The following is a 19,879-nucleotide window of genomic DNA, read 5'->3' on the forward strand; positions in this document are numbered from 1 at the left end:
TGAGTGTCTGCTAAATGCCATATAACGTAATGTAATGTAAAGCATGAGCAGCGCGTTACGCCGTTATGCAGCATGAGCAACAGGTCGAAACAATGTGTTTGGCTTCAAGTCTCTAGGAAGAAGCATGTGTTCTCCCTGTTTGGTAGCAGTCATGTGATCGGGGAGTGAAAACAGGGGGAAAGTTCTGAAGAGCATCACAACTCTGCCGGGGATTTTTTTTTTTTAAACATCACTAAACTCTGGAATAGTTCCTAGAGAACATCAGGAATGCTCCAGAATTGTTTTAATCAAAGATTTAAAACTTCTTTAATGTGGACTATTCAATTTCCTGCGTCTTTGATGAAGAGTATCTTTGTGATAAATGTACTCTCTTCATGATTTTAGTGTTTTTCATACATTTATAGTTACAGAACATCATTAACCCAATTCCATTTTATTAATATAAAACTTTTAACTACAATAATTATCACAAAGCAACTTTACAGAACTCTTTATAGAACAATCCAGAGGTGAGAAGATATGAAGAAACCTTGAGAGGAACTGGAATCAAAAGGGAACCGGTCCTCATCTGGGAGACACCGAATGATAAACACCCTCGTGTCATTAGTTTTATTAATATGCCTTTAACATGAACACTTTGTTTAAACTTCAGTTTAAACTTCAGTCTGTTGGATGTAAAACATTCTAAACACTGCTCGATAAATGAATCTGACATGAGGATGAGTTTGTGGAACACCTCAAATGGACAAATTAAATCATTTTTACCTTTTTGTGATTCTTGCTGCTGCTCTTCTGAGGTTTTCTACCTCCGCTCTCATCTGACGCAGACATCTAGAGTTTAAATTAAATAAATATAAAAGTTAAAATATTATTTATTAAATTAACCAACTATAATTACACACAGTATTTGGGTTTCATTAATGAATCAAGTTTTGGAATGATCTCCCGTGTGTGTGTGTGAGAGAGATATTATGAGAAGAGGAGGAAGTGGTCTGTTCCTGTTCTCTGATAAACATCACTGCTGCACATCTCTCTCTCTCTCACACACACACACACACACACACACACACACACACACACACACACACACACTTTTACCTTTCTTACCTCTTAAAGTGATCTTTATTTCCACTGCATTTCCAATCTGTCATTAAACCCCAAGTCCCGTAAACTACTAGAGAGAAAAGACAGAATGTGAGAAAGTGATAGAGTGAGAGAGAAACTGAAAATACCGGAGACGAGGAAAGATGAAGACAACACCAGTAACACAGGAAGTGTGCACATGGGCATGTTTTTACATCTTGGTGAGGACTGAACGACCCCACAAGGACAGGAATATTTAACAGTTTTGACCTTGTGAGGACATTTGGCTGGTCCCCATGAGAAAAACTGCTTTTTTTGTTAAAGGGTTGTTTTAGATTTAGGTGCAGCATTAATCATCCAATGGAAGGTCCGAACCCTAACAGGGACGAACACGTGTGTAAAATCTGCTCGTCTCGTGTCTTTATGTTTAATGGGTCACACTGTATGAGACGATGCCAATAAAACTGAGTTTTAATTCTGTGATATCAGAGTTGTTCACATCTACGATGCACTAAAGTCACAACATTCTGCTATATCACATTAAACAATCTAGAACAAACGATTTTAACCTAAGAGCTCAGAATTCTCCTCACACTCTGATTTTAGTCCGAGATAACTTTACTGTGATGAAAAGTTCAGTGTAAAGCAGCTTTAAGAACTGAAGGAAGAGAAGTTTATTGATCATCACAGATACATAAACAGCTGAACACACACGCTTCTACTTTTATTAACTCGATGTGTGGAAGAAAACTGAGCAGCGAAATAACCAGAATTCACGATTAAAGAAATTCAACTAAAAATTGAATCCATTTTATTTAATGATGTGCATGGAAATAAAATTAAAACAAAAGCCACAGCAGATGAAGTACAACTCCATGACAATTCTGATAATAATCTTCCTTTAACGTGTGTGTTTGCGTGCATTTCCATTTCCAGATAAGATCCTGTTTAACACTCCCTGTCTTCTCTCTCTCTCACACACACACACACACACACACACACACACACACACACACACCCTGTGCTCTTCAGCACACTGTACATCGCACCTGGTTAGTTTTTAACTTCCTAAACCATCCTGAAGTGTTAAAGTCACAGCTCCGTGTTTATCACCTGTAACAGGACCGGGACCTTTCAGTCAGTTTATCATTTAATTCTTCAGGCAGCAGATTAAACATCATTTCACACTGATCTGTATAGAAATGGGGTGAGTCACCAAAAATGTGTCAAAAAATGAAAAAAGTTGTTTTAGTAGACATTATAAATCTCCAGTTAATTATCTTTAAAATGAAGGGTCAGTCCAGAGAAACCGTCTGGAAAGGTTTCACCTTTGGCTCTGCTGGAGCACACTGGCTCCCTCAGCATGCGCCTCCTCCTCCGTCAGCATAGTCTGCGATGGCTGGGACACGTGCACCGAATGAAGGACGGACACGTACCAAAGGATCTCACGTATGGCGATCTGGCCACAGGACACCGCCCAGCAGGCCACCCAACACTGCACTTCAAAGACATCTGCAAGCGCAACCTGAAGCTCACAGGCGTCGACCCAGGCAGTTTGGACCTGCTTACAGATAACTGTGGTGGCTGGTGCCACGCTGTTCGAGGTGGTGTCAAGAGGGACGAGGAAAAGCACAAATCAACAGCTAGAGGATGGAAGACAATGTAGGAAACAGACACCGCACACTCAGGCCTTCGATCCACATTCCAACTTCATTTGCAATAACTGTGGAAGAGCCTGCCACATGAGGATCAGACTGCTGAGCCACTCCAGACGCTGCTTTCGACAGGACGGATTACAACCGACCAAGGCACTACTGTTATCTCACGAGAGAGATGGATGCCATTGCCTACAGTAGCAGAGTATGGGGCCTGGTTCTCGTGTGATGTGCTCTTCCCTCTGCTGGAAGGCCTCATCATGGTTCCTGTCCCAAATGAACTCTGAGTTTTAAGAACTGGCGCAGCAGTGCACTGACCTCAGACAAGCAAGGAGCAAACCCAGCCAGATAATTAACCATGCTTAAGATGGTCTTTAGCTCATCTTTGTTCTCAGGCAGGGGCGTGTCTTGGATGTTACTTTGGCATATACCACCTACCTAAACATTGTTGCAGACCAAGTACACCCTTGGCAACAGTATTCCCTAATGGCAGTGGTTCCTGCGATACTGGAAAAATTGTTCAGGAATGCTTTGAGAACCATGACAAAGAATTCAAGGTGTTGACCTCCAAATTCCCCAGATCTCAAGCCGACTGGACATCTGCGGGATATGCTAGACAAACAAGTCCGAGCCATTAAGGCCCCACCTCGCAACTTACAGGATTTAAAGGATCTGGTGCTAATGTCTTGGTTCCAGATACCACAGCACACCTTCACTGGTCATGTGGAGTCCAGGCCTCAACAGGTCACAGCTGTTTACACAATATTAGGCAACTGGATTTAAGGTTATGGCTAAGTGATGTATCCGGATACAATTCCAGAGGGATGACGGAGGAAACGATATCTGCAGAAGACCGTATTGAAAGTAGTAAACGGAGATGATTCATGTGTGAGGTTAATGGCCCAGTAGCAAGAGCACCCATGACACTGAAATATTGGGCTCCGGCCAGTTTAGGGGTGATGATATCCAGCGTGGGAAGCAGCTAGTTTGGTCTTTTAATTGCTTTGTTGTGGTCATGAGGATGAAGACACCCTCAGCCTTCCTATGCAGGGCTTTTCCACAACTACCAGCCCATTAACCCTTTCAGTTGGCAAGAGATCCCACTCAAAACTGCCATAATATGTCTGCAGCTTCTTTGCTTCTTCAGCTGTTCGGGCCCAGGTCATGTAGATATCTCTGCCTCTCTCACCTTCCCACAGAAGGAGGTAAGTGCACGGAGTCTCCTCATCTTTGTCACACAAGGGTCTGGAGAACATCAGCCTCGGGCCATTATTAAAAAATGTTCTGTTTCCGGTCCACCGGCCGGGTGAGTGCCGTTTGTGCAGTTGAAAATTTTTTTTAACGCCATTTTTTTGACATTTTTTTCGGGTTCATCTAAATCGAACTTGACATTTCCGCATTCCCAGGGCTTTCCACTAAGGCTCATACTAGCCAGCCATGACAAATAATTAGCTGGGGGGGGGGGGGGGGGGGGGGGGGGTGTAAACACAAAATAAACTCCTGTGCACGCAGTTCCCAGGATTAAATGTATTTTCCACAGACCATTTATTTATTCACTTTACTCAAATACAAAGTAAAACGGCAGTAAATCTTCTTTCTTTTCTTGCGTATTGCATCATGAGGCGTTCCTGGCTTGTAAATCTCTTATTTTCGGTGCGTGACACATTCACGCAGCTGAGCATGCTATGAATTAACAACGACAACGGTCTGCAGTGGGGCGACACAATTACACACTCAGCCAACATTTCTCCATTTGTGTATGAAAATACACTCCAACCACTCAGTTTGGGTTCATTTACAAGCAACGGTGTCTTTTGATGCCAGCACGTAATTGAACAAGAGAAGACTGGTTTACCGGAGACAAAATAAGCGTCATCTCTGCTTCTGTTCCCTCCGACGGCCCCGACACACTACTGCCTCCGCCGAGCGTGCGCACACACGCACACACCGCATGTGGGGGCCGCGGATGAGTTACTCTCCCCTGATCAACGAGTCGGTGGGGAATTTGTGCTTATTATCGGTACAAACAGTGCGAATCACAACTTAAATGAGTGCGGTTCAGTTTGACATTATTGTCAGTCTGTTAGATAAACATTTAATTTTATTAAAATCAAAAATTAATATTTAGAGCCTGTGGGCTACAAAAATAAGTCATTAAAGTAGCCGGCTGGATTTAATTGTGTAGTCGGCTGTATGGCCGGCAGCCGGCGCTTGTGGAAAGCCCTGCATTCCGCGCAGAATATAGAATTGAATCAGCTCTGCGCATGCGCCGTGCGGCACAAAAAAAATGGCAGCCACCATGAAGGAAGGAGATCCGGAGTTTTCAAACATTTGCTTAAGTGTGAAATCGCAAAATGGTATTCTAGCGAACAACAAAATAGTAAAGATTCAGAAAAACAAATCATTCAGTGATCATTTTAATAGTGTCATTTCATCCGAACCAGGCCTAACGCTCGATTTAGAACTACAAAAAGTCAGTGTGTCGGACATTTTAAGTACCTTTTGTAAAAGTTTTGCAAACATTGCAGTCAGCATTTAAAATGCTAACAAAGTTTTTGTACAAGTTTCAGTTGATTAAACCGTCATATTTTATTAAATGTGTCTGCTTTTGTAATAAAAAAGTACTGAAAGAAAAAGCAAACAGCATTGCGATTTCGTATCCATCCATATAGTTAAAAAAAAAAATCCCTCCCTCCCGACTGAAAATTTTTTTGCTCACCCGGTAGACAGGAAACGGATTTTTTTTAAGGATGGCCTCGGGTGTTGGGAAAAAAATCTCTGCTGTGCATCAGGTAAGTCGGGGGAATCCCACTCCATGCACAGCCTCGGGACACTCGATGACTCCATCATTCACTTGTTTTAAATATAAATTGGTTTAGTGAAAGTCTGATACCATGTACTGTTTTGGGACTTACTAATCTCCAAATACACACATCAACAGGTTCCACCACTTGCTATTCTTTTGTTGAACCTGATGCGTTCACAATCACCATGTGTCCTGTTCAGCAGCAGTGCCTCAGCTGATTCATGTGCAGCCCATCACAGGTAGCACAGAAGGGCATTAAGCATATGCACTACTGGGACAGAGTGTGAAGTTTTTATTTCGGATATGAAGCATGCAGGACAAAGAAGTGTCTTCGTTCCTGTCCATCAGGTTCACAGTCGAACTGTAAAACACTGATTGATTTCATGGACACTGATGTGAAACACACCGATTAGCTTGAGCTCAGTCTCATTAAACTATTTCAAGGGTGGAGACGTTTCTCTTCTTGGCTGTATTACGTCTCTCTATGTCGTAAACTTGAGGGGCGTGGCCTCTAAACCTATAAAATATTTAAGGATGTGATATTTAAATGAAGATGGTTTTGAACCACCACATTTATTAACATCCAATCAATCAATCAATCAATCAATCAATCAATCAATCAATCATTCTTACGCTGTGATTGGGAAGATACGAACGTTTCACGAATCACACACGAACTCCATCGTATGATGATTTCTACACTTGGATCTGTGCTGGTTGCTATGCTAGATTAGGGTTAATCTATGAGGGTTAGTTAGAGTTTTTGATCAGATGTTTAGCACACTTCTTTTTTCTTTTTAAAGATTTTTTGGGGCTTTTTTCACCTTTATTGGATAGGACAGTACAGAGACAGGAAATGAGCGGGAGAGAGAGACAGGGAGGGATCGGGAAATGACCTCGGGTCGGAATCGAACCCGGGTCCCCGGATTTATGGTATGGCGCCTTATCCACGACGCCCCCCACACTTCTTTTTTCAGAAATATTTTTAAACACATTTCAGTCTAAATATCTACAAACGATTAACTCGACTCTCCCTCATATACAACTAACTGACAAATTAGAGAGAAGCGTCTTCTCCTGTCCATGTTACGACTGGAAATAAAACAAATCCTACATCAGCAGTTCTTCTGTCTTTAACATGACACACAGCCTTTTTAAATGAACTGTTGTGTCCTGAAGTGTTTTCAGTCAGTATGTGATATTTAGACTTTCACATGAGGAAACAAACAAAACACAAAATCTTATGTTCAAAAATTAAATAAATTACATTTGAAAACATAGTTTAAACATAATGCCTGTGTAATGCACGTGTGAATTGCAATGTTCATTTTTAAAGCAAAAATAAATATGTTCACTATCTGCTTGGATCCCTGAATACTGATCATTTTAATATTATGATACTGAAAATATCAAAAGTTCAACCTGAGAGAAAAACGTTAAAGCTTCACTAATTCACAAACACTGATTTAACAGTTTAATCAAAGACGTGTATACAGGGCGGCACAGTGGTGTAGTGGTTAGCGCTGTCGCCTCACAGCAAGAAGGTCCGGTGGGGTCGAGGGGGGCCCCGTGGGCCGGGGAGGGAGGGGAGCGCTGAGGGTTTAGGAGGTTCGGGCGTGGTGGCGGTTTCCGTGTCTCTCTTTCCTCCGTGTTTCTCTTCTCGGATTTTTCTCTTTTTATTTTATTCCTTTTTTTATTATTTTTTCTCCGGTTTCCCCCACAGTCCAAAGACATGCAGGTTAGGTTAACTGGTGACTCTAAATTGAGCGTAGGTGTGAATGTGAGTGTGAATGGTTGTCTGTGTCTATGTGTCAGCCCTGTGATGACCTGGCGACTTGTCCAGGGTGAACCCCGCCTTTCGCCCGTAGTCAGCTGGGATAGGATCCAGCTCGCCTGCGACCCTGTAGAACAGGATAAAGCGGCTACAGATAATGAGATGAGAGGTGTATACAGGATTATATGCACCTCTCACACACACACACACACACCCTCTCTCTCTCTCTCTCACACACACACCCTCTCTCTCTCTCACACACACACCCTCTCTCTCTCTCTCTCACACACACACCCTCTCTCTCTCTCTCTCTCTCACACACACACCCTCTCTCTCTCTCTCTCACACACACACCCTCTCTCTCTCTCTCTCACACACACACCCTCTCTCTCTCTCTCTCTCACACACACACCCTCTCTCTCTCTCTCTCTCACACACACACCCTCTCTCTCTCTCTCTCACACACACACCCTCTCTCTCTCTCTCTCACACACACACCCTCTCTCTCTCTCTCTCTCACACACACACCCTCTCTCTCTCTCTCTCACACACACACACCCTCTCTCTCTCTCTCTCTCTCACACACACACACCCTCTCTCTCTCACACACACACCCTCTCTCTCTCACACACACACCCTCTCTCTCTCTCTCTCACACACACACACCCTCTCTCTCTCACACACACACCCTCTCTCTCTCACACACACACCCTCTCTCTCTCTCACACACACACCCTCTCTCTCTCACACACACACCCTCTCTCTCTCACACACACACCCTCTCTCTCTCTCTCTCTCACACACACACCCTCTCTCTCTCTCTCTCTCTCACACACACCCTCTCTCTCTCTCACACACACCCTCTCTCTCTCTCTCACACACACACACACACCCTCTCTCTCTCTCTCTCTCTCACACACACCCTCTCTCTCTCTCACACACACACCCTCTCTCTCTCACACACACACCCTCTCTCTCTCTCTCTCTCACACACACACCCTCTCTCTCTCACACACACACCCTCTCTCTCTCTCTCTCTCACACACACACCCTCTCTCTCTCTCTCTCTCACACACACACACACCCTCTCTCTCTCTCTCTCACACACACACACACACCCTCTCTCTCTCTCTCACACACACACCCTCTCTCTCTCACACACACACCTGTGAGAACACCTCACTTTTATATTTTATATTTCAGTTTACACCAAGATTCAAATCTCCAGCTCTCTTACACACACCTAATTATTCTTCCTAATCCTATTCCTCCTGTTTATGACCTTCCTTCTGAAAGGGTTTTAGTTTCAGGCAGCGCAGAGCAGCGCAGAGCAGGAGTGTGTGTGTGTGTGTGTGTGCTGAAGGGGAGACGGTCTCTGCCCTGCACTGAGGGAACTGCACGCTTTATTATTACAATCATCCGCTTTTCCTCCTCCACAGACCGTCACACACCTGCAGATTAATCATTACTTTATTTTTTATATCTCAATAAAAACCCTGGCGGTTAAACAGGTACAGTATAAGTTCTGGCAGCGCGTCAGACCCGGTGTGTGTGTGTGTGTGTGTGTTGCTCTCATATTAAAATTAATATTTTGACTGAAAAGTTTTTCACTTTCATCATCCGTATCGCGGTGTGTTACTGCGCACTCGGCCTTGAGCAGCTGAAGCGCGCTGTAGCTCAGAGACACAAATAAACAGCAGAGACTCACCCGGAAACTGCGGCTCTTATTTTCGTGAAAGCTCCGCGCTGCGCCTCAGAGCGCCGCCATTCCGGCTCACACTCACCCTCTGCAGCGCCCCGCGCGCGCCTCTCACCCCGCGCCGGCCCCGCCCCCCAGCGGCCCCGCGCGCGCCTCTCACCCCACGCCGGCCCCGCCCCCCAGCTCGCATAAACCCCGGACGCTGTAACACGAACTGCTGAAAGTGAACTCGGACCCTTTTCTGCTTCGGCCAGCATTCACTCTTTCAGCAGTTTGTGCTACAGTAGCTCTTCTGTGGGATTGGACCATACGGGTTAGCCTTCCTGCCCCATGTGAATCAATGAGCCTTCGACACCCACGACCCTGTCACTGGTTCACCGGTTGTTCTTCCTTGGACCACTTTTGTTCGGTACTAACCACTGCATATTGGGAACACCCCACAGGATGTGTCATTGTGGAGATGCTCAGACCCAGGCATCTCGCCATCACAATCTGGTCCTTGTCAAAAAGTCACTCAGATCCTTATGCTTGCCCATTTTTCCTGCTTCCAACACATCAACTTCAAGAACTGACTGTTCTCTTGCTGCCTAATACGTAGATTCAGGCGCTGCCTAAAAGCAGAGCTCCCATCGGTTTCTGGGTTGTAGAATTTTCTTCTATCATAGCCAGCCTCTTTTGTTTTATTTCTTTACAGTTATAGTTACTATACTGTTTCCTTATGTTGTACAAAACATTGGGCAACAACAGTGACAAGTTACTCACTACTATACCGTCCCAACTACTACTCACTTCACTACTCACTTCACTACTCACTTCACTCACTACTCACTTCACTACTCACTTCACTACTCACTTCACTCACTACTCACTTCACTACTCACTTCACTACTCACTTCACTCACTACTCACTTCACTACTCACTTCACTCACTACTCACTTCACTACTCACTTCACTACTCACTTCACTAGTTGCTGGGTTTCCTGTAGTGGAGGCACACACAGGACCAAAACCATCAGAAAACAACTCGATTTAAAAAAAAATGTTTTTATGTATATCCCATCCCCTTGACAGGTGCCACAGTAATGAGATCATCAGTGATATTCACTTCACTGGTCAGTGGTCATGTTACGGCTGATCAGTGTATGTAAATATGCAGAATTTCTTTTTTTAACTGAATTTGACAATTTTCATATCTTACTAAACCTATCCATCATATATATATATATATATATATATATATATATATATATATATATATATCCTCCATATTAACCCATATGATGGATATTATTTTAAGTCAAAATGTTATTTTCCTGGAGTTTCGGTAAAGGGAAGATTTTTGTATTTTTCTTTTGTTTCTATTTTAAATGGGGATGGTACATTAGAAATCTGTTCAGGATACCATTTTATTTATTATTTTGGCATGACCCAACCCAACACTGACACTCTTAAAGCAGGAACGTTTTCTGTTTCAGTACTTCCACATTAAACGACAAACCTGTGATGACCCTCTGAGGCATAACAAGCCTGATGTTCTTCAAGATAAAATGGTGTAAGATCAGAGACGGCATTCTTAAATCCAACTTAAGAGAACAGAATTTAAAATGTGCTCCAAAACCAAACAGACTGCTGTATGATGATCATTTAATCTGAATAGAGTAACAGCTGATAAAATGCAGATTCCTCAACACTGTGACTCAGGTTTTTCTGTATAACAGGTTTAATGTTAAGATTTAACAATACAAAATCAAATTTCATATTGATTATAAAATACTACTATTGACCTTTAAAGCACTGAATGGTCTCACACCACAGTACCTGAGTGAACTTCTGCTCCTCTATGACCCGCCACGCCTACTTAGATCAAAAGGTGCAGGCTATCTGCTGGTACCTCGTATAGTGAAGGCTACATCAGGGGGCGGAGCCTTTTCTTACAAAGCCCCACTGTTATGGAACAGCCTTCCAAGTAGTGTTCGGGAATCAGACACAGTCTCAGCGTTTAAGTCTCGGCTGAAAACAGATCTGTTTAGTCAAGCCTTGTGTTAATGGTGTTTATGAGGTAAAGGAGTAGATCTGGAGAGTCCTCAGACAGAGTGTTTTGGTAAACTGGGATGTATGGATGCTGTCAGTCCCCACTCGCTTGCTCACTCGAGTTTGTTGACGGTGTAGTGGCTGCTGCTTTATGTCCCGGGGCCCCTCATGCCTGTGTTACCTTCTGGCTCTCCCCTTTTAGTTATGCTGTCATAGTTAGTTGCCGGAGTCCCTGCTTGTACTCAGTGCAATATGTATACTGTTCCTACTTATTCAGGTGACATTGGGCATACCTAACAACCTGTGTTTTTTCTCTCTCCCCCCCCCAAAAAAAAATCTATCCCTCTGAGTTACATGTCGGTCCTGGGATCGAGATGTTGAACCTCTTCTGCTCCTCAGACCTGCCTGATCCATCCTGGTGCCCTGTGTCTGGTTGGAGTCTCATCACATCGCTCCTGTGGAGGACGGCCCCATAAGGACAGTTGGGGGTCGCGCCTGGAAGACGCTCTGGACTCTTACAGTAATGCTTTTATGGCTGAGGACTACAGTTGACTTGCTAACTTTAGGACTGCAGTTGTCATGAACAGTTTTGCACTCAAGTTTCCATCAATGAAGAGTTTATAACATCAACGAAACTGACTTCATGTTAAAACTGTTAATGTTATAGTCATGCTGTCTGTTGTTGCCCAGATGAGGATGGGTTCCCTTTTGAGTCTGGTTCCTCTCGAGGTTTCTTCCTCATGTCGTCTGAGGGAGTTTTTCCTTGCCACCGTCGCCACAGGCTTCATCATTGGGGATAGATTAGGGATAAAATTAGCTCATGTTTAAAGTCATTAAAATTCTGTAAAGCTGCTCTGCAACAATGTCTATTGTTAAAAGCACTATACAAACAAACTTGACTTGAATGTAAGGAGGAAAAACTCAGCACCCCAAGTTTGTAATTCATCAGACTGGATTTCTAAAAAGCAGAGTTGCAGGAGAATGAATGATGGGAGCCAGGGCCCCGGACATAGCAGGTAATCTTAGGGTCCTAGGCAAGCACAGGTTCTCAAAGATAGTTATCCATGCAGGAGCTAATGATATACACCTTCATCAGTCTGAGGTTACTAAGAGTAACTTTGTAGAGGTGTTTAAATTAGCGAAGGCGATGTCCGATGCTGTAGTATGCTCTGACCCCATCCCAATATAGCGTGGTGATGTAGCTTACAGCAGGTTATGGTCGCTGAACTGCTGGTTGTCCAGGTGGTGCTCTGAAAACAGTGTGGGCTTTATAGATAATTGGGCTAATTTTGAGGGCACTGCTGGCCTGTTAGGGCGGGACGGTATCCATCCCACTCGGGAAGGTGCTGCTCTCATTTCCTGCAGCATAGGTCATAGTCTCAGAACAGGCCTAGTTAATTTCTGACAATCCAGAGCCAAGGCCAGGGAGCAGACGAACAGGCTAAACCGACTGTCTGCTAGCTGCACAGAGTCGTCACTCAGGGTCCACTACATCGAGACTGTGTCTGTTCCCCGAGCTCAACAAAAAGGTAGAAATTTTCAGAGAGTTTGTTCCAGTAACCTAATCAATATAAAATTAGATCATACTGACTGTACAGCTGCTGCCAGCACCTTTGATCTAAAGGTGGGGCTATTAAATATTAGATCTCTTACATCTAAAGCGCTAATGGTTAATGAACTCATTACTGATCAGGAGTTTAATGTATTTTGTTTAACTGAAACATGGATTAAGCCAAATGAATATATAGCATTAAATGAAGCGAGTCCTCCTGGATACAGTTATATACACCAGCCTCGTCTAACTGGCAGAGGAGGAGGCGTCGCGGTTATTTATAACGATTATCTAGGTGTAACACACAAACCTGGTTATAAATTTAATACATTTGAAGTTCTTCATACTCATATAATGTATGTAGCCTCGAAAAATAAGTCTACCCAGTTAATTCCATTACTTATTATTTACAGGCCCCCGGGGCCATATTCTGAGTTTCTTTCTGAATTTGCAGATTTTATCTCAGATCTGGTTATTTCCTTAGACGAAGCTTTAGTTATTGGAGATTTTAATATTCACTTCAATAACCCAGAAGACCCTTTAAAAACAGCGTTTGTGTCCATTTTAGATTCAGTAGGGGTTAATCAGAATGTCATAGGACCGACCCATAATGGTGGTCACACCCTCGATCTAATACTAACATTCGGGTTAAACGTAGACAATATAGTCACACTTCCACAGTCTGAAGTTATCTCAGATCATTGTCTCATCTCATTCAAACTATGTCTGAGTAATAATATATGCACCTCACCACGCTACTGTATTAAACGTACATTCACATCAACTACTGCACAGAGCTTTATAAATGATCTCCCAGAGTTATCAACTTTGATTGGGTCACTGTCAGCCCCTGCAGAACTTGATCAGGCAACTGAATGCTGAGAGTCAACATTCCGCTATACTTTAGATAATGTAGCTCCTCTTAAAAGGAAAATGGTCAGAGACAAAAAATTAGCACCCTGGTATAATGATGACACTCGCACATTAAAACAGACCACTCGAAAATTGGAACGTAAATGGCGTCAAACAAAATTGGTAGCGTTCAAATTAGCGTGGAAGGAGAGCTTCCTGAAGTATAGAAAAGCTCTTAGTGCTGCGAGATCAACATATCTCTCCTCCCTAATAGAAGATAACAAAAATAATCCTAGATTCCTATTTAATACTGTAGCAAAATTAACCAGGAATAAGTCCACTATAGACACATGCACACCTGCAGTATGGAGTAGCAACGACTTCATGAATTTTTTAATTACAAAATTGAGAATATCCAACAAAAAATTCAAACTACTAATTTAAGGTCAGACAATGTAAGTGACCCTGTAGTTAACAATATAACTGTATCAGATCATCAGTTAGAATGTTTTACTCCCCTTAGAGAAACTGAATTACTTTCATTAATCTCTACATCAAAAGCCTCAACTTGCGTACTAGATCCCTTACCTACACGTCTATTCAAACAGATAATGCCTGGAGTAATTGAACCGCTTCTAAAAATAATAAATTCTTCTCTTATGATTGGCTATGTACCCAAATCCTTTAAACTAGCAGTTATCAAACCCCTGATTAAAAAACCTGACCTTGATCCCTGTCAACTGTCCAATTATCGGCCAATATCAAACCTCCCCTTTATCTCCAAGATCCTTGAAAAAGCTGCGGCACAGCAGTTATGCTCATATTTACATAGGAATAATATCCATGAAATGTATCAGTCAGGATTTAGACCTCATCATAGCACAGAGACAGCACTGGTTAAAGTAGTAAACGACCTACTGTTGGCGTCTGATCAGGGCTGTGTCTCGCTGCTTGTGTTGCTTGACCTTAGTGCAGCATTTGATACCATTGATCATTCCATTCTTCTGGATAGACTAGAAAATGTTGTGGGAGTTAAGGGAACGGCCCTCTCCTGGCTCAGCTCTTATTTAACTGATTGTTATCAGTATGTTGATGTAAATGGTGATATTTCTAGACATACTGAGGTAAAGTTTGGTGTTCCACAAGGTCCTGTCTTGGGTCCACTGCTTTTTTCTTTATATATGTTCCCTCTGGGTGATATTATTCGTAAACATTGTATTAGTTTCCACTGTTATGCTGATGACACACAGTTGTATGTTTCTGCAAAACCTGATGAGAGACACCAGCTTAATAGAATTGAGGAATGTGTTAAGGACATTAGGCACTGGATGCTTATTAACTTCCTTCTGCTTAACTCTGACAAGACTGAAGTACTTGTACTTGGACCACATGCAGCTAGAAGTAAGTTTTCTGATTCCACAGTAACTCTGGATGGCCTTTCTGTTTCTTCACGTGCAGCAGTAAAAGACCTCGGAGTGATTATTGACCCCAGTCTTTCATTCGAAACTCACATTGATAACATCACCCGGATAGCTTTCTTTCATCTCAGAAATATTGCTAAGATAAGAAATTTAATGTCACTACATGACGGAAAAACTAGTCCATGCTTTCGTTCCCTCCAGGTTGGATTATTGTAATGCCTTACTGTCTGGATGTTCCAATAAGTGCATAAACAAGCTCCAGTTAGTTCAAAATGCAGCAGCAAGAGTCCTTACTAGAACTAGAAAATATGACCCCATCACCCCTGTCTTATCCACACTGCATTGGCTCCCAATCAAATTTCGTATTGATTATAAAATACTACTATTGACCTTTAAAGCACTGAATGTTCTCGCACCACAGTACCTGAGTGAACTTCTGCTCCTCTATGACCCGCCACGCCTACTTAGATCAAAAGGTGCAGGCTATCTGCTGGTACCTCGTATAGTGAAGGCTACATCAGGAGGCGGAGCCTTTTCTTACAAAGCCCCACAGTTATGGAACAGCCTTCCAAGTAGCGTTCGGGAATCAGACACAGTCTCAGCGTTTAAGTCTCGGCTGAAAACAGATCTGTTTAGTCAAGCCTTGTGTTAATGGTGTTTATGAGGTAAAGGAGTAGATCTGGAGAGTCCTCAGACAGAGTGTTTTGGTAAACTGGGATGTATGGATGCTGTCAGTCCCCACTCGCTTGCTCACTCGAGTTTGTTGACGGTGTAGTGGCTGCTGCTTTATGTCCCGGGGCCCCTCATGCCTGTGTTACCTTCTGGCTCTCCCCTTTTAGTTATGCTGTCATAGTTAGTTGCCGGAGTCCCTGCTTGTACTCAGTGCAATATGTATACTGTTCCTACTTATTCAGGTGACATTGGGCATACCTAACAACCTGTGTTTTTTCTCTCTCCCCCCCCCCAAAAAAAATCTATCCCTCTGAGTTACATGTCGGTCCTGGGATCGAGATGTTGAACCTCTTCTGCTCCTCGGACCTGCCTGATCCATCCTGGTGCCCTGTGTCTGGTTGGAGTCTCATCACATCGCTCCTGTGGAGGACGGCCCCATAAGGACAGTTGGGGGTCGCGCCTGGAAGACGCTCTGGACTCTTACAGTAATGCTTTTATGGCTGAGGACTACAGTTGACTTGCTAACTTTAGGACTGCAGTTGTCATGAACAGTTTTGCACTCAAGTTTCCATCAATGAAGAGTTTATAACATCAACGAAACTGACTTCATGTTAAAACTGTTAATGTTATAGTCATGCTGTCTGTTGTTGCCCAGATGAGGATGGGTTCCCTTTTGAGTCTGGTTCCTCTCGAGGTTTCTTCCTCATGTCGTCTGAGGGAGTTTTTCCTTGCCACCGTCGCCACAGGCTTCATCATTGGGGATAGATTAGGGATAAAATTAGCTCATGTTTAAAGTCATTAAAATTCTGTAAAGCTGCTCTGCAACAATGTCTATTGTTAAAAGCACTATACAAACAAACTTGACTTGAATGTAAGGAGGAAAAACTCAGCACCCCAAGTTTGTAATTCATCAGACTGGATTTCTAAAAAGCAGAGTTGCAGGAGAATGAATGATGGGAGCCAGGGCCCCGGACATAGCAGGTAATCTTAGGGTCCTAGGCAAGCACAGGTTCTCAAAGATAGTTATCCATGCAGGAGCTAATGATATACACCTTCATCAGTCTGAGGTTACTAAGAGTAACTTTGTAGAGGTGTTTAAATTAGCGAAGGCGATGTCCAATGCTGTAGTATGCTCTGACCCCATCCCAATATAGCGTGGTGATGTAGCTTACAGCAGGTTATGGTCGCTGAACTGCTGGTTGTCCAGGTGGTGCTCTGAAAACAGTGTGGGCTTTATAGATAATTGGGCTAATTTTGAGGGCACTGCTGGCCTGTTAGGGCGGGACGGTATCCATCCCACTCGGGAAGGTGCTGCTCTCATTTCCTGCAGCATAGGTCATAGTCTCAGAACAGGCCTAGTTAATTTCTGACAATCCAGAGCCAAGGCCAGGGAGCAGACGAACAGGCTAAACCGACTGTCTGCTAGCTGCACAGAGTCGTCACTCAGGGCCCACTACATCGAGACTGTGTCTGTTCCCCGAGCTCAACAAAAAGGTAGAAATTTTCAGAGAGTTTGTTCCAGTAACCTAATCAATATAAAATTAGATCATACTGACTGTACAGCTGCTGCCAGCACCTTTGATCTAAAGGTGGGGCTATTAAATATTAGATCTCTTACATCTAAAGCGCTAATGGTTAATGAACTCATTACTGATCAGGAGTTTAATGTATTTTGTTTAACTGAAACATGGATTAAGCCAAATGAATATATAGCATTAAATGAAGCGAGTCCTCCTGGATACAGTTATATACACCAGCCTCGTCTAACTGGCAGAGGAGGAGGCGTCGCGGTTATTTATAACGATTATCTAGGTGTAACACACAAACCTGGTTATAAATTTAATACATTTGAAGTTCTTCATACTCATATAATGTATGTAGCCTCGAAAAATAAGTCTACCCAGTTAATTCCATTACTTATTATTTACAGGCCCCCGGGGCCATATTCTGAGTTTCTTTCTGAATTTGCAGATTTTATCTCAGATCTGGTTATTTCCTTAGACGAAGCTTTAGTTATTGGAGATTTTAATATTCACTTCAATAACCCAGAAGACCCTTTAAAAACAGCGTTTGTGTCCATTTTAGATTCAGTAGGGGTTAATCAGAATGTCATAGGACCGACCCATAATGGTGGTCACACCCTCGATCTAATACTAACATTCGGGTTAAACGTAGACAATATAGTCACACTTCCACAGTCTGAAGTTATCTCAGATCATTGTCTCATCTCATTCAAAATATGTCTGAGTAATAATATATGCACCTCACCACGCTACTGTATTAAACGTACATTCACATCAACTACTGCACAGAGCTTTATAAATGATCTCCCAGAGTTATCAACTTTGATTGGGTCACTGTCAGCCCCTGCAGAACTTGATCAGGCAACTGAATGCTTAGAGTCAACATTCCGCTATACTTTAGATAATGTAGCTCCTCTTAAAAGGAAAATGGTCAGAGACAAAAAATTAGCACCCTGGTATAATGATGACACTCGCACATTAAAACAGACCACTCGAAAATTGGAACGTAAATGGCGTCAAACAAAATTGGTAGCGTTCAAATTAGCGTGGAAGGAGAGCTTCCTGAAGTATAGAAAAGCTCTTAGTGCTGCGAGATCAACATATCTCTCCTCCCTAATATAAGATAACAAAAATAATCCTAGATTCCTATTTAATACTGTAGCAAAATTAACCAGGAATAAGTCCACTATAGACACATGCACACCTGCAGTATGGAGTAGCAACGACTTCATGAATTTTTTAATTACAAAATTGAGAATATCCAACAAAAAATTCAAACTACTAATTTAAGGTCAGACAATGTAAGTGACCCTGTAGTTAACAATATAACTGTATCAGATCATCAGTTAGAATGTTTTACTCCCCTTAGAGAAACTGAATTACTTTCATTAATCTCTACATCAAAAGCCTCAACTTGCGTACTAGATCCCTTACCTACACGTCTATTCAAACAGATAATACCTGGAGTAATTGAACCGCTTCTAAAAATAATAAATTCTTCTCTTATGATTGGCTATGTACCCAAATCCTTTAAACTAGCAGTTATCAAACCCCTGATTAAAAAACCTGACCTTGATCCCTGTCAACTGTCCAATTATCGGCCAATATCAAACCTCCCCTTTATCTCCAAGATCCTTGAAAAAGCTGCGGCACAGCAGTTATGCTCATATTTACATAGGAATAATATCCATGAAATGTATCAGTCAGGATTTAGACCTCATCATAGCACAGAGACAGCTCTGGTTAAAGTAGTAAACGACCTACTGTTGGCGTCTGATCAGGGCTGTGTCTCGCTGCTTGTGTTGCTTGACCTTAGTGCAGCATTTGATACCATTGATCATTCCATTCTTCTGGATAGACTAGAAAATGTTGTGGGAGTTAAGGGAACGGCCCTCTCCTGGCTCAGCTCTTATTTAACTGATTGTTATCAGTATGTTGATGTAAATGGTGATATTTCTAGACATACTGAGGTAAAGTTTGGTGTTCCACAAGGTCCTGTCTTGGGTCCACTGCTTTTTTCTTTATATATGTTCCCTCTGGGTGATATTATTCGTAAACATTGTATTAGTTTCCACTGTTATGCTGATGACACACAGTTGTATGTTTCTGCAAAACCTGATGAGAGACACCAGCTTAATAGAATTGAGGAATGTGTGAAGGACATTAGACACTGGATGCTTATTAACTTCCTTCTGCTTAACTCTGACAAGACTGAAGTACTTGTACTCGGACCACATGCAGCTAGAAGTAAGTTTTCTGATTCCACAGTAACTCTGGATGGCCTTTCTGTTTCTTCACGTGCAGCAGTAAAAGACCTCGGAGTGATTATTGACCCCAGTCTTTCATTCGAAACTCACATTGATAACATCACCCGGATAGCTTTCTTTCATCTCAGAAATATTGCTAAGATAAGAAATTTAATGTCACTACATGACGGAAAAACTAGTCCATGCTTTCGTTCCCTCCAGGTTGGATTATTGTAATGCCTTACTGTCTGGATGTTCCAATAAGTGCATAAACAAGCTCCAGTTAGTTCAAAATGCAGCAGCAAGAGTCCTTACTAGAACTAGAAAATATGACCCCATCACCCCTGTCTTATCCACACTGCATTGGCTCCCAATCAAATTTCGTATTGATTATAAAATACTACTATTGACCTTTAAAGCACTGAATGTTCTCGCACCACAGTACCTGAGTGAACTTCTGCTCCTCTATGACCCGCCACGCCTACTTAGATCAAAAGGTGCAGGCTATCTGCTGGTACCTCGTATAGTGAAGGCTACATCAGGAGGCGGAGCCTTTTCTTACAA

General features: G+C 42.6%; 1 protein-coding gene across 2 annotated transcripts in view; it reads right to left on the bottom strand.

Annotated features, from left to right (window-relative positions):
• The window catches only part of pip5k1ba (phosphatidylinositol-4-phosphate 5-kinase, type I, beta a), a 30,818-nt gene extending 21,689 nt beyond the window's left edge, over positions 1 to 9,129 (bottom strand). For both annotated transcript variants that reach the window (XM_060909136.1, XM_060909135.1), the window contains exons 1-3: positions 9,027 to 9,129; positions 1,108 to 1,174; positions 766 to 831 (exon numbers count right to left, since the gene is read on the bottom strand). In XM_060909136.1, coding sequence (XP_060765119.1) covers positions 766 to 831 — 66 coding nt within the window. In that variant the 5' untranslated portion in view covers positions 1,108 to 1,174; positions 9,027 to 9,129. The remainder of the gene's footprint in view (positions 1 to 765; positions 832 to 1,107; positions 1,175 to 9,026) is intronic.
• Positions 9,130 to 19,879: the final 10,750 nt, after the last annotated feature.

The sequence above is a fragment of the Neoarius graeffei genome, chromosome 25 (genome assembly GCF_027579695.1).
Source record: "Neoarius graeffei isolate fNeoGra1 chromosome 25, fNeoGra1.pri, whole genome shotgun sequence".
NCBI lineage: Eukaryota > Metazoa > Chordata > Actinopteri > Siluriformes > Ariidae > Neoarius > Neoarius graeffei.